This window comes from Vidua macroura, chromosome 12 (assembly GCF_024509145.1).
Source record: "Vidua macroura isolate BioBank_ID:100142 chromosome 12, ASM2450914v1, whole genome shotgun sequence".
Taxonomy (NCBI): Eukaryota; Metazoa; Chordata; class Aves; order Passeriformes; family Viduidae; genus Vidua; species Vidua macroura.
Window position 1 is genome coordinate 22,156,369 of NC_071582.1, and position 15,304 is coordinate 22,171,672.

Below are 15,304 nucleotides of genomic sequence, written 5' to 3' on the forward strand. Positions count from 1 at the left end.
ACACCAGTGCTGGCAGGGCTGCTGGCTGCAGGCCAGGGCAGAGAGGATCCTCAACAAGGACAAAGGACCCTGCTGCCCACAGTGATGGTGCCACACGCTGCCCAGGGTTCCCCTTAGTGCCTCCAGCCTGAGCATTGAGCAGTTTGTGCTGCCCAGAAGGATCCCAACGTGGAGGAGGGAGAGAAGGAGGTGGCCCATGGAAAGGGCTGTCGTGGAGCAGGACGTGGAACCCATCCCCTGGGGTGGTGGCTGGCACGCAGGCAGAGGCCTGGCAGGAGCCCATGTCCCCAGCACCCTGGTGGCACCCGTCCCGCAGCCAGACAAAGGCAGCAAAGAGCAAGGGTGAAACCAGAGCCCTTTAATTGTGTCCTCACAGGGACTGGGGGAGGAAGAGGCCAGGGCAGCAGAGCAGCTGCTGTGCTGGAGCCAGAAGGAGGGCAAAGACACAAAGGGAGGAGGAGGAGGAGGAGCACAGGCTCTGAGCACAGCCGTGGGGGGACAGCTCTGCCGGGGGGTGGCACCTGTACAGTAACTTTTGGGTGACTGCTCAGAGAAAGCACTCCCATTTGGGTTATTGCTTGTGAAAAACGATCCACTTTTTGGTTATGGCTCAGAGGATCACGTTCAGTTATTGCTCAGAGAAATGGATCCGCGTGGCAGCAGGCAGGCTCCCAGAAATACAGGAGAGGCAGGAAGATGCTGGCAGGAGAGGCAGCTCCCTGCCTGCTGCTGGAAGGCACAACATAGGAATTGGTCCTCAGGGCAGAGAGGGGCTGTGCTGGTGCAGAGTGGCCCCAGGCAGGAGCAGCTCTTCCTCCCTCACCTGCAGAGCTGCCCTTGGAATGCATAAGGATTCAAATTCTAGTGCTAGGACAGCAGAAGGGCTGCAGGAGAGGCAGATTCCTGGGTCCCCCTGCTGCCAAGCAGGCACCTGAGAGGGGAGCAGGAGGGTTCCTGCCCAAGGCATTGCAGCACAGCCCCCACTGAGGGGCCGGGCCTGTGCTCGCTGAAAGAGGAAATGGCTGAGCCCACAAAGAGCTGCAGGAACTGGAGGAGCGCTGGAGGAGCTGGAGGAGCGCTGCTGGACGGCCACAGGGCTCACAGGACAATCTTGAAGGAGCTGCAAGAGATATGACAGGATCTGCTCCTGCTTGCTAGGTCACACAAAGAGTTGACAAGCACCCAGCGGCGCAGGGACCAGAATCCCTCTGCAGAGCCAGCCTGGGACACAGATCCCTCTGCCATTATGGCAGACCTGGCACAGGGCAGCCCTGCCCTCCTGCCACCACGAGCTCTGCCCCAGTGCCAGCTGAGCAATCAGGGTGCGAACCCCCAGCCAGCCTCTGGAGACCACCGCACCTGGCAAAGTCCGGGGAGCGGGAGACAACGTGCTGGAACTCGGAGAGGTTGATGGTGCCGTCCTTGTCGATGTCGGACTCCTCCAGGATCTGCGGGGGAAGGTGAGCGCTGAGCCCTGTGCCTGGGGCTGTGCAGTGCCCATGCCCTGGCCCGCGGGCCTCACATTTTGGATGAGCTGCTCCATCTCTGCGCCGCTCAGCTGGGACTCCTCGCCCTGCCCTGTCAGGCAGTTCACCAGATGCTCCAGGTCCTTCCTGTCCAGAATCCCATCGTTGTCAAAGTCTGTGGGGAGAAACAAGGTAGGTTTTGGCAGGGCCGCAGTGACCCCAGGGAGTCACAGACAGTGCTACTGCAGCACTCCATGCACCTCACCATGCCAAACCAGCTGCTCCCACAGGGAGTTCCTATAGCCACCATCCCCGTGGGTGCTCCAAGGGCACTGCCAGCCCTCCTGAACATCGATTCATCTCCCTGCTCCCGCTTCCTCAAGGTGCAGGGATCCCAGAACACAGCACCTGTCCCCAGCCTTACCAAAGATGCGGAAGGCATAGTGGGATTTGATGTCAGAGGTGGCAGAATCGCTGAAGACACTCAGCATATCAAGAAAGTCTTCAAACGACATGCTGTCATCCCCGGTCTCTGAGGTTGAGAACACGTGGCAGATGCGGTGCTGGAAGGGGTTTGCCTGTAGACACAGGAATGGCTCAGGCAGGGCTGGCCCGTGCTGGCTCCATCAGGCACACTTTGGCTGCTGCTCCAGCCGGTGAGCAGGTGCCCCGCTCTGGCACTGCTCCATCACCCATGGCACGGTCAAACCTGTCCTGTGCACCTCCCGGGATGCAGCCCCGTGCAGCAGGGATAAGCAGGGTCCCTCGTGGCACAGCAGGACCCCCCAGGATCCTGCACAGCAGGGATCCCCCATTGCACAGCAGGATCCCTGGGATCCCCCATTGCACAGCAGGATCCCTGGGGTCGTCAGTTGCTTGGTGAGGACAAGGAAGCTCTTTAGTGGCAGAGCTGAGGACAGAGCACTGGCACAGCGAGGCCGTGCTGGGTGCACGGGGCCCTAACCCCGGAGCAGCAGTGTCCCGTGTCTGCCAGGCACCATACCCGCAGCTCAGGCAGCGTCAGGATCTGGCTCTTGGGAACCCGCGCGGAGTAGGCGTTCTCCCTCTCCTCCTTCGGCAGCAGTTCACTGAACCTCTTGTAGGCACTTTAAGAGGCAAGAAAAAGAGCGGCTCTGTGGTGCGAGCGGGGCGGCAGCAGCCCGTCTGGCACCGGCAGCGCTCCCCAGGGCGGGGTGGCCGGTTCCCACCGCTCCTGCCAGCTCTGCCGGGCCGGGGTCCCACAGCTGCTCCCGGGGCCAGGGAGAGGAGCCGCTCTGGCTGCCGCCCACCCCGGCTCCGGGGCTGCCCAAGGGTCACCGCGGGCTCGGGCCGGCCCCAGCCGCTACCCCGCTGGTCCGGGCGTCACCGGCAACACCCGCGGACCTTCGCCCGATCACAACCGGCTCCTAGGGAGTGCCACCGGCACTTCCCGGCTCAGCTGGCCGTCTCGGCGGAACGGGAGTCCCGGGGCAGGGCCGGAGCTCTCCGTGCCCCGCGGCAGAGGCTGAAGCCCCGCGGGACCGGGCTGGCACGGGGGGGGCCCCACTTACGGTAGTGCGGGCGGCGGTACTTACAGCAAGATCTCCTGCTTGCTCAGGAACGTCAGCTCCTGCGGGGACAGCACGGATCAGCAGCGGCACCGGGGCCAAGGCCTGAGCCAGGGCACAGCCATGGGCTCCTGGCCTCTGGGCACCTTCCGGGACCCGGTGCCGGTACCTGGTACTCGCCCAGCAAGTCCCGCGGGATCACACTGGCCGAGCCGCCCATGGCGCCGCTTCCCTCCGCTCGTCACCCGCCCGCCGCCGCGGCAACGGCCCGCCCCGGGCGGGGCAAGCGCGGCCACGCGTGCGGCCAGCGCCGCCCGCCCGGGCACACGGCGGGCTCCCGGCGCCGGCCGGCGCGGACGTGACGGCCATGGCGGGAGCGGAGCCGGGCGAACCGAGCCCCGAGGAGTTCGTGTACGGCGAGGAGGACTTCGTGCTGCAGGCAGCCGGCTGGGGCGACCCGGACGCCGCGCCCTCCCGCTTCGACCGGGTGTTGCTGGCGGGCTGGAGCGACCGTATGGAGCGGGGACTGTTCCGGTACCGGCTGGGACCGCTGCCCACCCGCGTCCTGCCCGGCCCCGTGCGCCTCGTGGCGCAGCTGAACGAGCAGCGCAGCGCGAAGCGCCGCCCGCCGCAGCCCGTCCGCAGCCTCCGGGATCCCTTCGACCCCGGCGCCTTCAACTTCACCCGGCTGCGCCCCGCCGAGCTGCTGTTCCGCCTGCGCCGCGCCGGGGGCCCGGGGCCGCCGCCCGAGCCGCTGCTGGTGGCCATCAACGCCAGCCCGCTGGAGCGGGGGCACGTCCTGCTGCTGCCGGAGCCGGCGCGGCGGCTGCCGCAGGCGCTGACGGCCCCGGCGCTGCGCGGGGCGCTGGAGGCGGCGCTGCTCAGCGCCCACCCCGGATTCCGCGTGGGCTTCAACGGGCTGGGCGGCGGCGCCTCGGTGAACCACCTGCACCTGCACGGGCTCTACCTGGACCGCCCGCTGCCGCTGGAGGAGGCGGCGGCCGAGCCGCTGGGGCCGCGCCTGGGGCTGCTCCGCGCCGGACCGGCCCCCGCCTTCCTCTTCTTCGCCCCCGGGCCCGCGGCGCTGGAGCCGGTGTCGCGGGCCGTGTGCCGGGCGGCGGAGCACCTGGGCCGTGCCGGGCTGGCCTGCAACGTGCTGGCCACGCGGGGCGACCCGCCGGCGGGGCCCGGGGCCGGAGGCGGCCGCGGGCTGCGGGTGCTGCTGTGGGCGCGCCGGCCGCTCTTCGGCCCCAAGGCGGGCGAGCCCTTCGCCGTGGCGCTGTGCGAGCTGGCAGGGCTGCTGCCGCTGCCCGCCGAGCCGCTCTACCGGGACATCACCGAGGTGCAGGCCCTGAGCGCCATCCGCCAGCACCTGCTGCCCGAGCCCGAACTGCTGCACCTGGGCGGGGAGCTGGCGCGGCTGCTGGAGCGCTGATGGCACGGGCGGCGGCCGGAGCGCTGAACCGGTGGCACGGAGCGCTGAACCGGTGGCACGGACAGCGGCCGGAGCGCTGAACCGGTGGCACGGAGCGCTGAACCGGTGGCACGGGCAGCTGCAGCGCTGACGGCACCGGGACCGGCAGGGGGCGCTGCTGGTGGAGGACACGGAAGTGACTGTCACGTGGCCTCGCGGGGCCGCTCTGCCCGCAGTGCCCGCGACTCTCTGGTGCGGTCGCCATGGGAACGCGGCGGAGCCGGGAGCGGTGCGATGGCGGCGGCGGGCGGCGGGAGCACGGGCCCGGGCCCATCCCCGGGAACCCCTCCGGGCGAGGAGGCGGCCATCGCCGCGGCCTCCCCCGACCGTCCCGCTGCCCCCGCCGGACCCGAGCCGCGGAGGAAGCGCAGGCGAGTGCGGGGCCGCAGCCCCCGGCAGGGTCCGGCTGGAGCCCGTCCAGCCGCTCCCGGCGGCGCCTCCCGCTGCCCTCACTCGTGCTCGGTCCCGGCCCCAGCCCAGCCGTGCCCCGGCCCCGCTGCTCCCCGTGGGACAGCGCCCAGCCGGTGCCCGGCGCGCCCCAGCCCCCGGGAGCCGGTGCGGGGTCCCGCTGACCCAAAATAAATAGTGTTCCCTGGAAGTGCCCCAAGGACCCCCTGTGTGACACCCAGGCACAGCTCCGTGCCCAGGACCAGCCTGCCCGTCTCCTTAGGCTGTAGCGGAGCGGGGCTGGCTTGGTCAGACTGCCCGGTGTGCTCCGTGGGGGATCGGGGCTGTGTCCCCCCCTGTCCCCTGCCCCGTGCCTCGCTGAGCTACTGTCGTCTCGTCTCTATTCCAGTGTCCCCTCCATCAACCTGAGCGGCTGCAAGTACGAGAGTGGTAAGTCAGAGGGGCCCCGCAGGCTCTCCAGGTGCCTGCCCAGCCAGGAGCGCTGCTGGCACCCAGCTCCCGCTGGTTTATTTACTGCTGCCAGCGACTGGCACAGGACCCTCGTGTTAGTGGAGAGTTTGTCACACTTTGGACTGAGATTTCCCCCGATTTAAAATGTGCAACAGCAGCGCAAGCCCTCAGCATCCCCCACACTTGTGTTTGCCAGCTGTCTGCTAAAATGGGCAGGAAGGGTTCCATCAGGTACAGTGCAAGGGAGCACCCGGGCTTGGAGACAGGACCTGAGGGCTGTTTGAGGTAAACTTGGTGGTGAGCAGGCAGGATCTGTACCACTCTCCCTTCCCACTCTCCTTCCACAAGCTGGATCTTGAAAGAACAAACTCCTGGCCCTTGAGGGGTGTTATTAATTTACTTTGCTAAGGGATCTTGGTGTGCGTGGATGCCCATCAGCTCTGCCAAGTTCATACTTGGCACTGTGAACCATGCCAGCATAGATCTTTTCCTGCAGAGCTGTGTTCTGCTGAGACCTTTGATTTGGGAGATTAAATTCACACCTTCACAAGACTTGTATGTGCCTGTGAGGTGTAAGACCCATGGGAAGTTCAGTGCTGCTGTTGAGGGGCCCTGGCACCTCAAGACAGGTGGGATTAGAGGGTTAAGAGTTCCCAGAACACTTGCAGCCAGAGGCGTGGGGGGTTGCCAGATAAAACTGGTGTTCCTGACACCTTCCAAGGGGTCATGCCAATACCTTATCCCTCTGAGAGGGGAGCTGCAGCCCGGGGAGCTCACACTCCATCCCTTGTTATTCTGGGGGGGTGTCAGCCCCTGTATGTGGCTCCTCAGCCAGAGGTTTGTTTCACGTTCCACCCCTGGTTACTCTGGGGGGTTATCAGTCCCTGAGCGTGGCTCCCCTGCCTGGCCCTGTCACTGCTTGCCTTGGCACAGTGCGGCGGGCGGCGCAGCGCTGCGGGCTGAAGGAAGCGGCGGAGAACGAGGAGTGGACGGTGTGCTGGACGGACAGCACGGTCACTTTGGAGCGCCTCATGGAAATGAAGCGCTTCCAGGTAAACAAAACAGCTGCCCAGCAGGAACTGCTCGCGAAGGAGGGTGACACGAGGCTGGCTGTGGGACAGAAAAGCAGTGCCGTGTGCCATCTGTGCCTCGGCTCCAGGGCGCAGGGTCAGATGCCTTTGCTTGTGCCATGTCCCTGGCTGGTGTCATCAGCAGCATTCAGCAGCTGTGGTGGGAGCAGCAGCGTTCCAGCCCTGTGATGTGCTGTGCACTAAACAGCTCTAATGCTGCTCCAGGGCTAAGATGGAGCAGGCAGACAAATCAGTAGTGAAGCTCAGACAAAACAGCTGTAGCAAGTCTCACCCCCCAGCAGCAGTTCAAGGCAGCCACAGGCCTGGCTTCCCTATCACCGCTGGTTCTCCATGCACAGGCTCTCCTCGGGGCCAGGAGAATCCATCCCCACAGGGCTCTGCTGATGGGGGTTTTTCTGCACTACTTTCAGAAAATCAACCACTTCCCAGGCATGATCGAGCTGTGCCGCAAGGACCTGCTGGCTCGCAACCTGAACCGCATGCTCCGGCTCTTCCCCAAGGAGTACAACATCTTCCCCCGCACGTGGTGCCTGCCAGCCGAGTGAGTGGCGCGGGACAGCGCCGCGGGGACGGGGTGACACGGGCAGGGCGAGGCTGCTGGCCTGCTCCTTCTGGGCACCAGAGCCCAAACCTTCACTTGCTTTGGCACGCACCGCGGTGGCCTCTCCTGCAAACCTCCCAGTACAGGTGGAGATGTGTGCAGGGAAAAGGAGGGATGCGGAGGCTGGCTCGGGTCACGCAGGGACCAATCCCTGACTCCTGTAGATTAGGAGTGGGAGTTGGATTCATCCCTTGCAGAAGCTCAGTGTGTGCTGGCCTGCAGCACCATGGTTTCAGTACCCAGCTGTTAGTTAGGAGAGAGTTCAGAAGGGTTCTTTTGCAGCTGGTGATAGTCACCCTTCCCTTGCACAGCTACGGAGATTTCCATGCCTATAGATCCATGAGGAAAGCAAGAACATTCATCTGCAAGCCCGACAACAGCTGCCAGGGAAGAGGGATCTTCATAACCCACCACCCAGAGGAGATCAAGCACGGGGAACGCATGATCTGTCAGCAGTACATCTCTGAGGTACTGACGGTCCAGAACATCGGGGTGGGATTCCAGTCCCCACTCTGCCAGCATCCCCCGTGCTCCCGGGTCTCCTCAGGTCTGCTGGAGGTGTTGCTGTGGCTGCAGCACATCGGGGACACAGACAAAGCTTGTCTCTCTGCTGAGCAGCACAGGCAGACGGAGCAGTTCCTCACCTCACCCTTGCTCCTGCCTCTTTCCTCACAGCCCTTCCTCGTCGATGGCTTCAAGTTTGACATGCGCATCTACGTGCTGGTCACATCCTGTGACCCACTGAAGATTTTTCTCTACAAGGAGGGCCTGGCCCGATTTGCCACCATGAGGTACATCGATCACAGCACGAGAAACCTGGTAAAGAGGAAGTTTTAAAGAAACTCATATAGTATCTGTAGGTGTCAGTGTTTAACTTCTCCTGGGGGCATTCCAGGCCTTGAGAAGGCAGGTATTGGGGGTTGCAGGAGTCCCAGCTTGATGCTTTCCTGTTCTTCCTCTATACCCCTTCCTCCTCTCACAGGAGGTGTTTCAGGAGGGATAGTTCATCTACCCCAAGGCCCCACATTTGGGCTGTTTACTGGCATTACCACGGAATCATGGAATTGTTTGCTTGGATGGAACCTTGGAAGGTCTCCAACCTCATGCTGAAAATTTGGTCAACAATAAATTTGTATCTGGTTTCTCAGGGTCTCACCTGATCAGGTTTTGAAAATCTGGAGAGTGAAGCCCCCCTGGTGTCTCTGGGCAGCATGTTCTGCTTCTGGCCCTGATAAGAATGCTCAATTCCACACCATTCCTACTCTGCCCATGCTTCAGGCAGAAAAGAACATGAGAGTATCTGGTGGGGCTGTTCCTGTTCTTGCTCAGTGGTTCAGAGTGAACAAATGTCTCTTGTGGTTCCCTGCCAGGGTGACATCTGCATGCACCTGACCAATTATGCAATCAACAAACACAATGAGAACTTCGTCAAGGACGACATGGTGGGCAGCAAGAGGTACTGGCGAGTCCGAGCACTGCAGGAACGCTGCCTGGGGACACTGCTTTACCTCAGCTTTCCTGGGGTGACACAGCTGAGCCCTTACTGCCTCCTGTTCCCACACAGGAAGCTGTCCACCCTGAATGCCTGGATGGCAGAGCACAGCTATGACACATCAGAGCTCTGGGCAGATATTGATGACATTGTTATAAAGACACTGATTTCAGCTCACCCTGTGCTGAAACACCATTACCAGAGCTGCTTCTCCAGCCACACTACTGGCTGCGCCTGCTTTGAAATCCTGGGCTTTGACATTTTGCTGGATAGAAGGCTGAAGCCATGGCTGCTGGAGGTGAGGAAGGAGTGGAGAGCTCAGAGCTGGGGGACTAGGACAGGAGGTTTGGGATGAACAGGGCTTGTTTGCTTCAAAAGGGCCACCTTGCTCACAGAATTAACCAGGCTCTGAAGCCAAACAACCTGCTGTGAGCAGGATCCAAGAGAACCCCTTTCCTGCACACCATCTAACAACAGGGAGTTTCCCAAGCCTTCAGACCCCTCGTCCTGTGAGCACCCTGAATTTGTGACAGCTGTCCCCTGCCTGCACCCTGCGGGGTGGGATCCAGGTGACCTGTGGCACAAGTGGGCAACACGCTGCAGGAGAGAGTGCTGTCTCTGGCAGAGAGCAGAGCATCCGTGGGCAGTGTGGGGCCTGGCTGGGGCCATGGGCTGGGAGCTGGGGTGCCAGCTTAGGTTCCCTGCTTGTCTTGGCAGGTGAACCACTCTCCCAGCTTCAACACAGATTCTCAGCTAGACCATGAGGTGAAGGATGCCCTTCTGTGTGACACCTTCAACCTGATCAATGTGCACGCCTGTGACAGAAAGAAGGTGCTGGAGGAAGACAAGCGGCGGGTAAAGGAACGGCTCCTTCAGGCCTACCAGACTCCCCGGGAGTCCAGGTATTGCTGTTCCCCCACAGAGCTCAGGTCCCCAGTGAGCAAAGACAGAGCAGGATAACACCAGCGCTGGCTGCTGGAAGTTCCTAGAGCCCATGGCATTGTGCAGCCTCTGTGCTCTCCCAAGCCATCTGCATCCTGCAAGGAGGAGCCAGGGCTCCTCTCTGGGTGCCAGGAGATCTGTGACACCTTGTGCTGTGGGCCCTGACAGAGCTCTCCCCAAGCTGCACCTGCTTGTCATCTCATTTGCTGGGGACGGGCAGTGGCAGCATCCCGGGCTGGCAGGGATGCTCACATGAGGAACCACAGCCCTGCCTCAGGAACTGGGGGTAGCCTGGGCATGGGCAGTTCTCCAGGGCAGGGGTCTTTTCCAGGGCTGAGGGTTTCCCGTTCCCCGTGATCAGTGAGCCTGCTGCCTTGCAGGCAGGGCGTGGCTCTCTCCAGCTGCTGTTTCCATCAGGAGCCCTGGGATAATCCTGGGACATGCTGAGCACGTCAGCCCTGCGCTCTGCCTGTCCCAGAGCCTCCCTCCACAGCTCCCTGTCCTCACTCCTGCTGCAGGCGCAGGGAGCAGGAGAACAGCCAGGCTGCCTGGCTGGCACAGGCTGAAACCTACGAGAACGAGCACCTGGGGGGGTTCCGACGCATCTACCCAGCACCTGGGACAGAGAAGTACGAGCCATTCTTCCAGCAGAGCAGGTCCCTCTTTCAGGAAACAGCAGCATCCAAGGCAAGAGAAGAGTATGCCAGGTATGCTGCTCCTGTGGAAAGCCACTTCTCACAGGTGGCATGGAGACCACTTGCTCCCGATCCCTCCTGGGGAGCAACTCGGCCTGGCAGGTGTGAGAAAGCGGGGAGAGTGGGAGGGGAAGGGAGGAGCCTGCATGTGCTGTGGCACCACAGCAAAGTGGCTCCTTTTGGATGGACTCCAGAGAGGCAAGGGCAGTACCCTGGAGACACCATTTCCCAAATGTCCCCCTCCCTTTTGGCAAACACAGCTTAATCCAAGGGCATTTCTCTTTTTGAAAGTCTCTTTACAAGCATCCCACCCCATCTCTTGGCACACTTCTATTATGGGCTATTCATACAGAACTTGAGCCTGCAGTAAATGTCCTCAGGTTGAAGTCTTCCCCGTAGCCTTTTGCTGTTGTGGCTCTGAGCCAGCGAGTGACTGTGTTCTGTGGCAGGCAGCAGCTGGAGGAGATGCGCCTGAAAAATGAAAAGCTGGAAGCTGCCAGGAAGAAGAAAACAGAGAGTATCCAGAATAAAAGCACAGCTCCTACAACCCACCTTACCTACAGAAGCACCAAGGCGTGGGATAGAAAGGTACCTCAGTGCCAGCATTGTCCGTGGGCTCTCCAAGTCAGTGATATGGCTCCGGGAGCTATGCTGAGCCATTGGTGTACCCACGGAGCAGAAATTCCAGGTTTGACTCCCTGCCTGAAGTTCAGAGACAACAACTTGTGTTGGCACTACTTGCAAGCACCAGTGTTGTGCCTTTCCACTTTGGCTCTCACTGGGATCTCTGTCCCCCCCCGTAACTATCCCCAGGCTTGGAGCAGCTCACGGCTTTGTCTCACCTGTGCGTTACCCCAGCTTCAGCTTTTTTGCTATAGCTCAGGTGTTTCTCTGCCGAGGTGCAGCGCATGCAGTACGACTCCATGCAGCCCCAGAACATCATGGCACATGAAGAGAAGAGGAGAGTGAATGCTCTGCTGCAGCGTGAGAAGCTGATCCGAGACCTGGGCATCACCGAGCAGCTTTCCCAGCTGCTCCCCACGGCTGACACGCAGGGATCCTGCGAGCTCCAGAGCCAGGTAATGGCACTGCCCACAGCCACCCCACACAGAAGTGGACTGGGCACTGAGCATCTCTGGTGGGGCGGGACGGGGGATCCACTGCAGGCGCATCAGCTCCCGTGCCTTCAGGATGATGAGTCTGGCATGGTGGTGGGGGCATACCTGGGGACAGAGTGTGGGGTGATGCTTCCATGTGCACCTGGGTGTGACTGGAGACTTTTCTTTCCCATCTCCTGCCAAGGCCTGCAGAAGTAAGCCATGGCCATATTCCTTCCCTCCTTCCAGCTGCCGCTTCCCTGGGATGTCATCGGGGACCAGAACACCCACGATTTAATGATGCTGATCTCATTGCTGGGAGTCCCAGCTCAGCCCTTGGGACACAGGGTCATACCCAGCCCTAGAGGCCAGGCCCTGCCGCAGCACGTCCCAGGCCCAGATCCCGAGGACACGCAGGCCCTGTGCATTCAAGGCCAGAGTGTCCTGTACCACACGCGGCACGAGGGCTCCCGGGTGCTGGGCGGGGGCTGGCTGCAGAGCCGGGCAGTGGGGGCAGTGGTCACCCAGCCCTGTGCCCACCCCAAGCGGCCGCAGATGAGAGACCAGTGGCTCCCTGGCAGCAGAAACCAGGCTGAAGGCTGTAAGTACACATCACCTTCCTGGGGATGCTCCTGGCCCTGCCAGGGTGGGGGGAATGGGTGGGATCGATGGAGCTCTCAGGAATCCTGAACACAAAAAGGTCGCCATGCTCTGCTTGGGGCACTGGTGACCACTGGAAATCTCTGAGGCGTGGAGCATCCCATTTGCAGGGACAGGGAAGAACCATGGGTGGTTTCCCAGGATCAAGGGTTGATGTGCAGGCATGGGGGAGTGTGAGAAGCCAGGAAAGTCAAAGGGGTGCATTAGCTCCTGGGGTCAGAGGGGACATGGTGACACAGCATAGCCCCCAGTCTCTTCCCAGGTCTCCCTCCCACCACACTGCTCCCTGCCCATGCTCTCACCCTCCATTCTCACCCAGCCCGGCTCCCTGGCATCGGCTCCATCCACTTCACAGCCTTAGGACCAGGGAGCAGGGGTGGAGGAGGGGCTGCCAGGACCAAGCCCCACTGGGAAGGGCAGTGGGGGCTGCTGACGTGCGGAGCTGTTGGCTCTGCACAGCCCCACATCCAGCTGTGCTGTTCCAGGTGATGCTGATAGTCTGTCATCCTCCAATGGAGGCAGCTGTCCCCCGGCTTCCCCAGCCAGCCCAGAGCAGGCCACAGGTGACGGCATCTTCAGCTGTGCTGTGGTCCAGGAGCTTCCCAACGCCACTGCCGTTCCCGTGCAGCACACACCCCCCTCACACCACGGCACAGCCTCGCCGTGCCAGTGTGTCACACCGTGCCAGTGCCTCGCACATTCACAACCTGAACATGAAAAGCACAGGTAACGCGGCCGAGGGCTCAGCCCTCCTCCCGTGTGTGCTTGCATGAGTACCAGGACTTGCTGGATGAAACCAGGACAGCTGCTGGCTGCCTCCGTCAACTCTGGGGTCGGCTGCTGAGCCCCCTGACCGGAGCCTGGGCCCAGCGTGGCTCCGGCCACCCCTGCCCCGGCTATCTTCCCCTCTGCCAGGACCGGAGACTGGTGCTTGTGCCCCTGTCCGCGCTCTGCCCGCTGCACTCGTGCCCGTGACCCACAGCCGCCTGCGCTGAAGCCCTCCGGAGGCCAGCTCGCTCCGGACCCGTCAGTCCCTCGCTTCCCCGGCCGGGGCCGCTCCCCCGCGCCGGCCCCGCCCGTCCCGGGCGGTTCCTGCCATGGCGCTGCCGCTGCTGCGGCGCTGCCTGCGCGCGGTGCCGCTCCTCGCCCGGGCCCCGCGGCGGGCGGCGGCGGCGTGGCCCGGGGACCCGGAGCCGCCGGACCCGGCGCTGGAGGAGACGCAGAGGTGCGGAGCGGTCGGGCCGCGGCCGGGGCCTGCGCTGGCCCGGGCGCTCACGCGTGTTTTTCCCCGCAGGGCGCGGCGGCGGCGGGCGGCGGCGCGGATGGAGCGGCTGCGGCGGGAGCTGGGCGGGGGGCGCGGAGCCCCCGACCGCACCCTGACCTGGCAGGCGATGGAGCAGCTGCGGTGAGCGCGGGGCCGGGCGGGCCGCGCCGCGCCCGCTGAGCGCCCCGGTGACCGTGCCCGTGTCCGCAGGTTCCTGCGGCAGGAGCTGCCCGAGGAGTGGCCGTTGGAGCGCCTGGCCCAGGGCTTTGGCGTCAGCACCGACGTGGTGCGGCGGGTGCTGCGGAGCCGCGGCTGTCCCTCACCGCGCCGCCGCCTGCGGCAGGACCAGCGGGCGCTGAGCGCCGCCGCGACGGCACCGCCGCCGGCACGGGGAGCGGGGGGCGGCCGCGAGGTGCGCGCCGCCGACGGGACGCTGTTGTACCGGCTGCCGCGGGGCTGGGGCTGGGGCGGGCCGGGGCCCAGCGCGCAATAAACGCACTTGGGACCCGCCTCCGCCTGTGCCGCTTCCGTCGCGTCGGGCGCGACTCCGAGGCCGCGGGAATGAGCTCCGGGGCAGCGGGGATGGGCTCCGGGGCAGCGGAGATGGGCTCCGGGGAACTGGGGATGGGCTCCGGGGCAACGGGGATGGGCTCCGGGGAACTGGGGATGGGCTCCGGGGCAGCGGGGATGGGCTCCGAGGTGGCGCGGCTGCTGGAGGCGGTGGACTTCGCAGCCAGGAAACACAAGGATCAGCGGCGGATGGATCCCGAGGGCACCCCCTACATCAACCACCCCATCGGTGCGGAAACCCCCCGGCACCGCGTCCCGCTCCCGGGAGACCCCCGCGGCCCCTCTCTCCCAGAGCACCGCTCACCCTGGGACCCCTCCTGCCCCGGCGCGCTGCCAACCCCCGGGAGCCCCTCACCCCGGTCCCTGGAGAGAACCGTGTCCCTCGTCCCGTTCCGTGTCCTTCGGCCCGATGGGGGCAGAGCTGCCGAGGCACTGCAGCCCCGGCCCTGCCAGGCCTGGGGACACCGCCAGCCCCGGGACCTTGCTGCCCGCCCCGCCGAAGCGTTCACGGCGCGGGACGTGCCCGGGCGGTTTCCCCTGCCCAGGGCTGGTCTCTGGGAAGCCTCCGTGTGGCACGGCCCCGCGTCACCCACGGGGGCCGCTCCGGGCCCGGAGCTGCCCGCTCCCCGCTGCCTCCTCCACCTTTCCGTTCCCCCTGCAGCCGTCGCCAGGATCCTGGCGCACGAGGCCGGCGTGACGGACGCGGTGGTGCTGCAGGTAAGGGCCTGCCCCGTGCTGCCCTGCCCTGCCCGCTGCTCGGCCCGAGCCCCTGCCCTGCCCCTCGTGCCCTCCTCGCCGCAGGCCGCCCTCCTGCACGACACCGTGGAGGACACGGACACCACGTTCTCGGAGATCGAGCAGCGGTTCGGCGCGGCGGTGCGGAGCGTGGTGGAGGAGGTGACGGACGACAAGAGCCTGCCCAAGGCGGAGCGCAAGCGGCTGCAGATCGAGCGCGCTCCCGTTTGCAGCCGCCGGGCCAAGCTGGTCAAGCTGGCGGACAAGCTGCACAACCTGCGGGACCTGAACCGCTGCACCCCGCAAGGTAGCGGCCTGTTACCGCCCCCGACCGGAGCCGGGGCCCGGGGGGGGCCCGGGACCGCCGCGGCACCACGGGGACGGGCGCGGCGGGCCCCGGCCAGCGGCAAGGCTGGTGCTGTTGGCTGTGCCGAGGGACAGAGGAGCCGCGCGGCTGCCCCGGGCCGGGGCGGCGGTGGCGGCAGGCACAGACGGTGTGTCGGTGCCGCTATCGGTGCCGGTGTCGGTGCCGGTGTCACCGGGACCGGGGCGGCGCCGGAAGTGACGCCACGCGTGTCCCCGCAGGCTGGTCGGAGGAGCGCGTGCAGGAGTACTTCCGGTGGGCGGCGCGCGTGGTGTCCGGGCTGCGCGGGACCAGCGCGGCCCTGGAGGGGGCGCTGCAGCGCCTGTTCCAGGAGCGCGGCGTGCCCACGTGACCGGGGCCGCGGTTCCGCCTCCGCCAATAAACGTGCGCACAGCTCGGCGTCCCGCAGTTGCCATGGTATCGCGCGGTTCCGCCGCCGCCGGGTTCC

The 15,304-nt window shown here is 64.6% G+C and overlaps 4 protein-coding genes and 1 long non-coding RNA gene across 6 annotated transcripts; 3 read left to right on the forward strand and 2 right to left on the reverse strand.

Moving 5' to 3' along the window:
* Positions 1-338: 338 nt before the first annotated feature.
* Positions 339-3,283, reverse strand: CIB1 (calcium and integrin binding 1). Its single transcript, XM_053988943.1, has 7 exons — positions 3,183-3,283; positions 3,041-3,075; positions 2,470-2,572; positions 1,891-2,044; positions 1,523-1,641; positions 1,360-1,448; positions 339-1,120 (listed from the first exon to the last, which is right to left on the reverse strand). The coding sequence occupies exons 1-7, from the start codon at positions 3,231-3,233 to the stop codon at positions 1,099-1,101; spliced, it is 573 nt and encodes a 190-aa protein (XP_053844918.1). The 5' UTR covers positions 3,234-3,283; the 3' UTR covers positions 339-1,098.
* A 13-nt stretch (positions 3,284-3,296) lies between these two features.
* Positions 3,297-4,455, forward strand: GDPGP1 (GDP-D-glucose phosphorylase 1). The gene has a single exon (XM_053988942.1). It carries the CDS (start codon positions 3,381-3,383, stop codon positions 4,446-4,448), a length of 1,068 nt encoding a protein of 355 aa, XP_053844917.1. The 5' UTR covers positions 3,297-3,380; the 3' UTR covers positions 4,449-4,455.
* A 23-nt stretch (positions 4,456-4,478) lies between these two features.
* LOC128813644 (tubulin polyglutamylase TTLL13-like) lies at positions 4,479-13,697 on the forward strand. 2 transcript variants are annotated; one of them, XM_053988935.1, is made up of 16 exons: positions 4,479-4,858; positions 5,284-5,324; positions 6,279-6,397; positions 6,847-6,977; positions 7,349-7,505; positions 7,713-7,856; positions 8,408-8,493; positions 8,602-8,827; positions 9,247-9,431; positions 9,990-10,178; positions 10,616-10,754; positions 11,066-11,245; positions 11,513-11,864; positions 12,409-12,649; positions 13,218-13,328; positions 13,398-13,697. In XM_053988935.1, exons 1-16 carry the CDS (start codon positions 4,722-4,724, stop codon positions 13,678-13,680), a joined length of 2,721 nt encoding a protein of 906 aa, XP_053844910.1. In that variant the 5' UTR covers positions 4,479-4,721; the 3' UTR covers positions 13,681-13,697. The 2 variants fall into 2 exon arrangements, with proteins under 2 accessions (XP_053844910.1, XP_053844909.1); XM_053988934.1 differs by lacking the exons at positions 12,409-12,649; positions 13,398-13,697 and having other exon boundaries at positions 4,610-4,858; positions 13,218-13,303.
* Positions 10,717-12,459, reverse strand: LOC128813649 (uncharacterized). Its single transcript, XR_008439117.1, has 3 exons — positions 12,239-12,459; positions 11,009-11,389; positions 10,717-10,868 (listed from the first exon to the last, which is right to left on the reverse strand). It is a non-coding gene; the product is annotated as an uncharacterized LOC128813649 (long non-coding RNA).
* Positions 13,698-13,742: 45 nt separating the features above from the next.
* On the forward strand, positions 13,743-15,252 carry HDDC3 (HD domain containing 3). Its single transcript, XM_053988941.1, has 4 exons — positions 13,743-13,986; positions 14,419-14,474; positions 14,559-14,799; positions 15,078-15,252. The coding sequence occupies exons 1-4, from the start codon at positions 13,749-13,751 to the stop codon at positions 15,206-15,208; spliced, it is 666 nt and encodes a 221-aa protein (XP_053844916.1). The 5' UTR covers positions 13,743-13,748; the 3' UTR covers positions 15,209-15,252.
* Positions 15,253-15,304: the final 52 nt, after the last annotated feature.

Excerpts from the sequence above, each read along its gene's own strand:
- CIB1 (XM_053988943.1), bottom strand. The coding sequence starts at position 3,233 with ATGGGCGGCTCGGCCAGTGTGATCCCGCGGGACTTGCTGGGCGAGTAC. Across the intron at positions 2,045-2,469 it reads TGACGCTGCCTGAGCTGCGG|GCAAACCCCTTCCAGCACCG; the intron begins GTATGGTGCCTG and ends CTGTGTCTACAG. Across the intron at positions 1,121-1,359 it reads CGCTCCCCGGACTTTGCCAG|CTCCTTCAAGATTGTCCTGT; the intron begins GTGCGGTGGTCT and ends TATCTCTTGCAG.
- GDPGP1 (XM_053988942.1), top strand. The coding sequence starts at position 3,381 with ATGGCGGGAGCGGAGCCGGGCGAACCGAGCCCCGAGGAGTTCGTGTAC.
- LOC128813644 (XM_053988935.1), top strand. The coding sequence starts at position 4,722 with ATGGCGGCGGCGGGCGGCGGGAGCACGGGCCCGGGCCCATCCCCGGGA. Across the intron at positions 6,978-7,348 it reads ACGTGGTGCCTGCCAGCCGA|CTACGGAGATTTCCATGCCT; the intron begins GTGAGTGGCGCG and ends TCCCTTGCACAG. Across the intron at positions 10,755-11,065 it reads CCAAGGCGTGGGATAGAAAG|GTGCAGCGCATGCAGTACGA; the intron begins GTACCTCAGTGC and ends TTCTCTGCCGAG.
- HDDC3 (XM_053988941.1), top strand. The coding sequence starts at position 13,749 with ATGAGCTCCGGGGCAGCGGGGATGGGCTCCGGGGCAGCGGAGATGGGC. Across the intron at positions 14,475-14,558 it reads CGGACGCGGTGGTGCTGCAG|GCCGCCCTCCTGCACGACAC; the intron begins GTAAGGGCCTGC and ends TCCTCGCCGCAG. Across the intron at positions 14,800-15,077 it reads GAACCGCTGCACCCCGCAAG|GCTGGTCGGAGGAGCGCGTG; the intron begins GTAGCGGCCTGT and ends GTGTCCCCGCAG.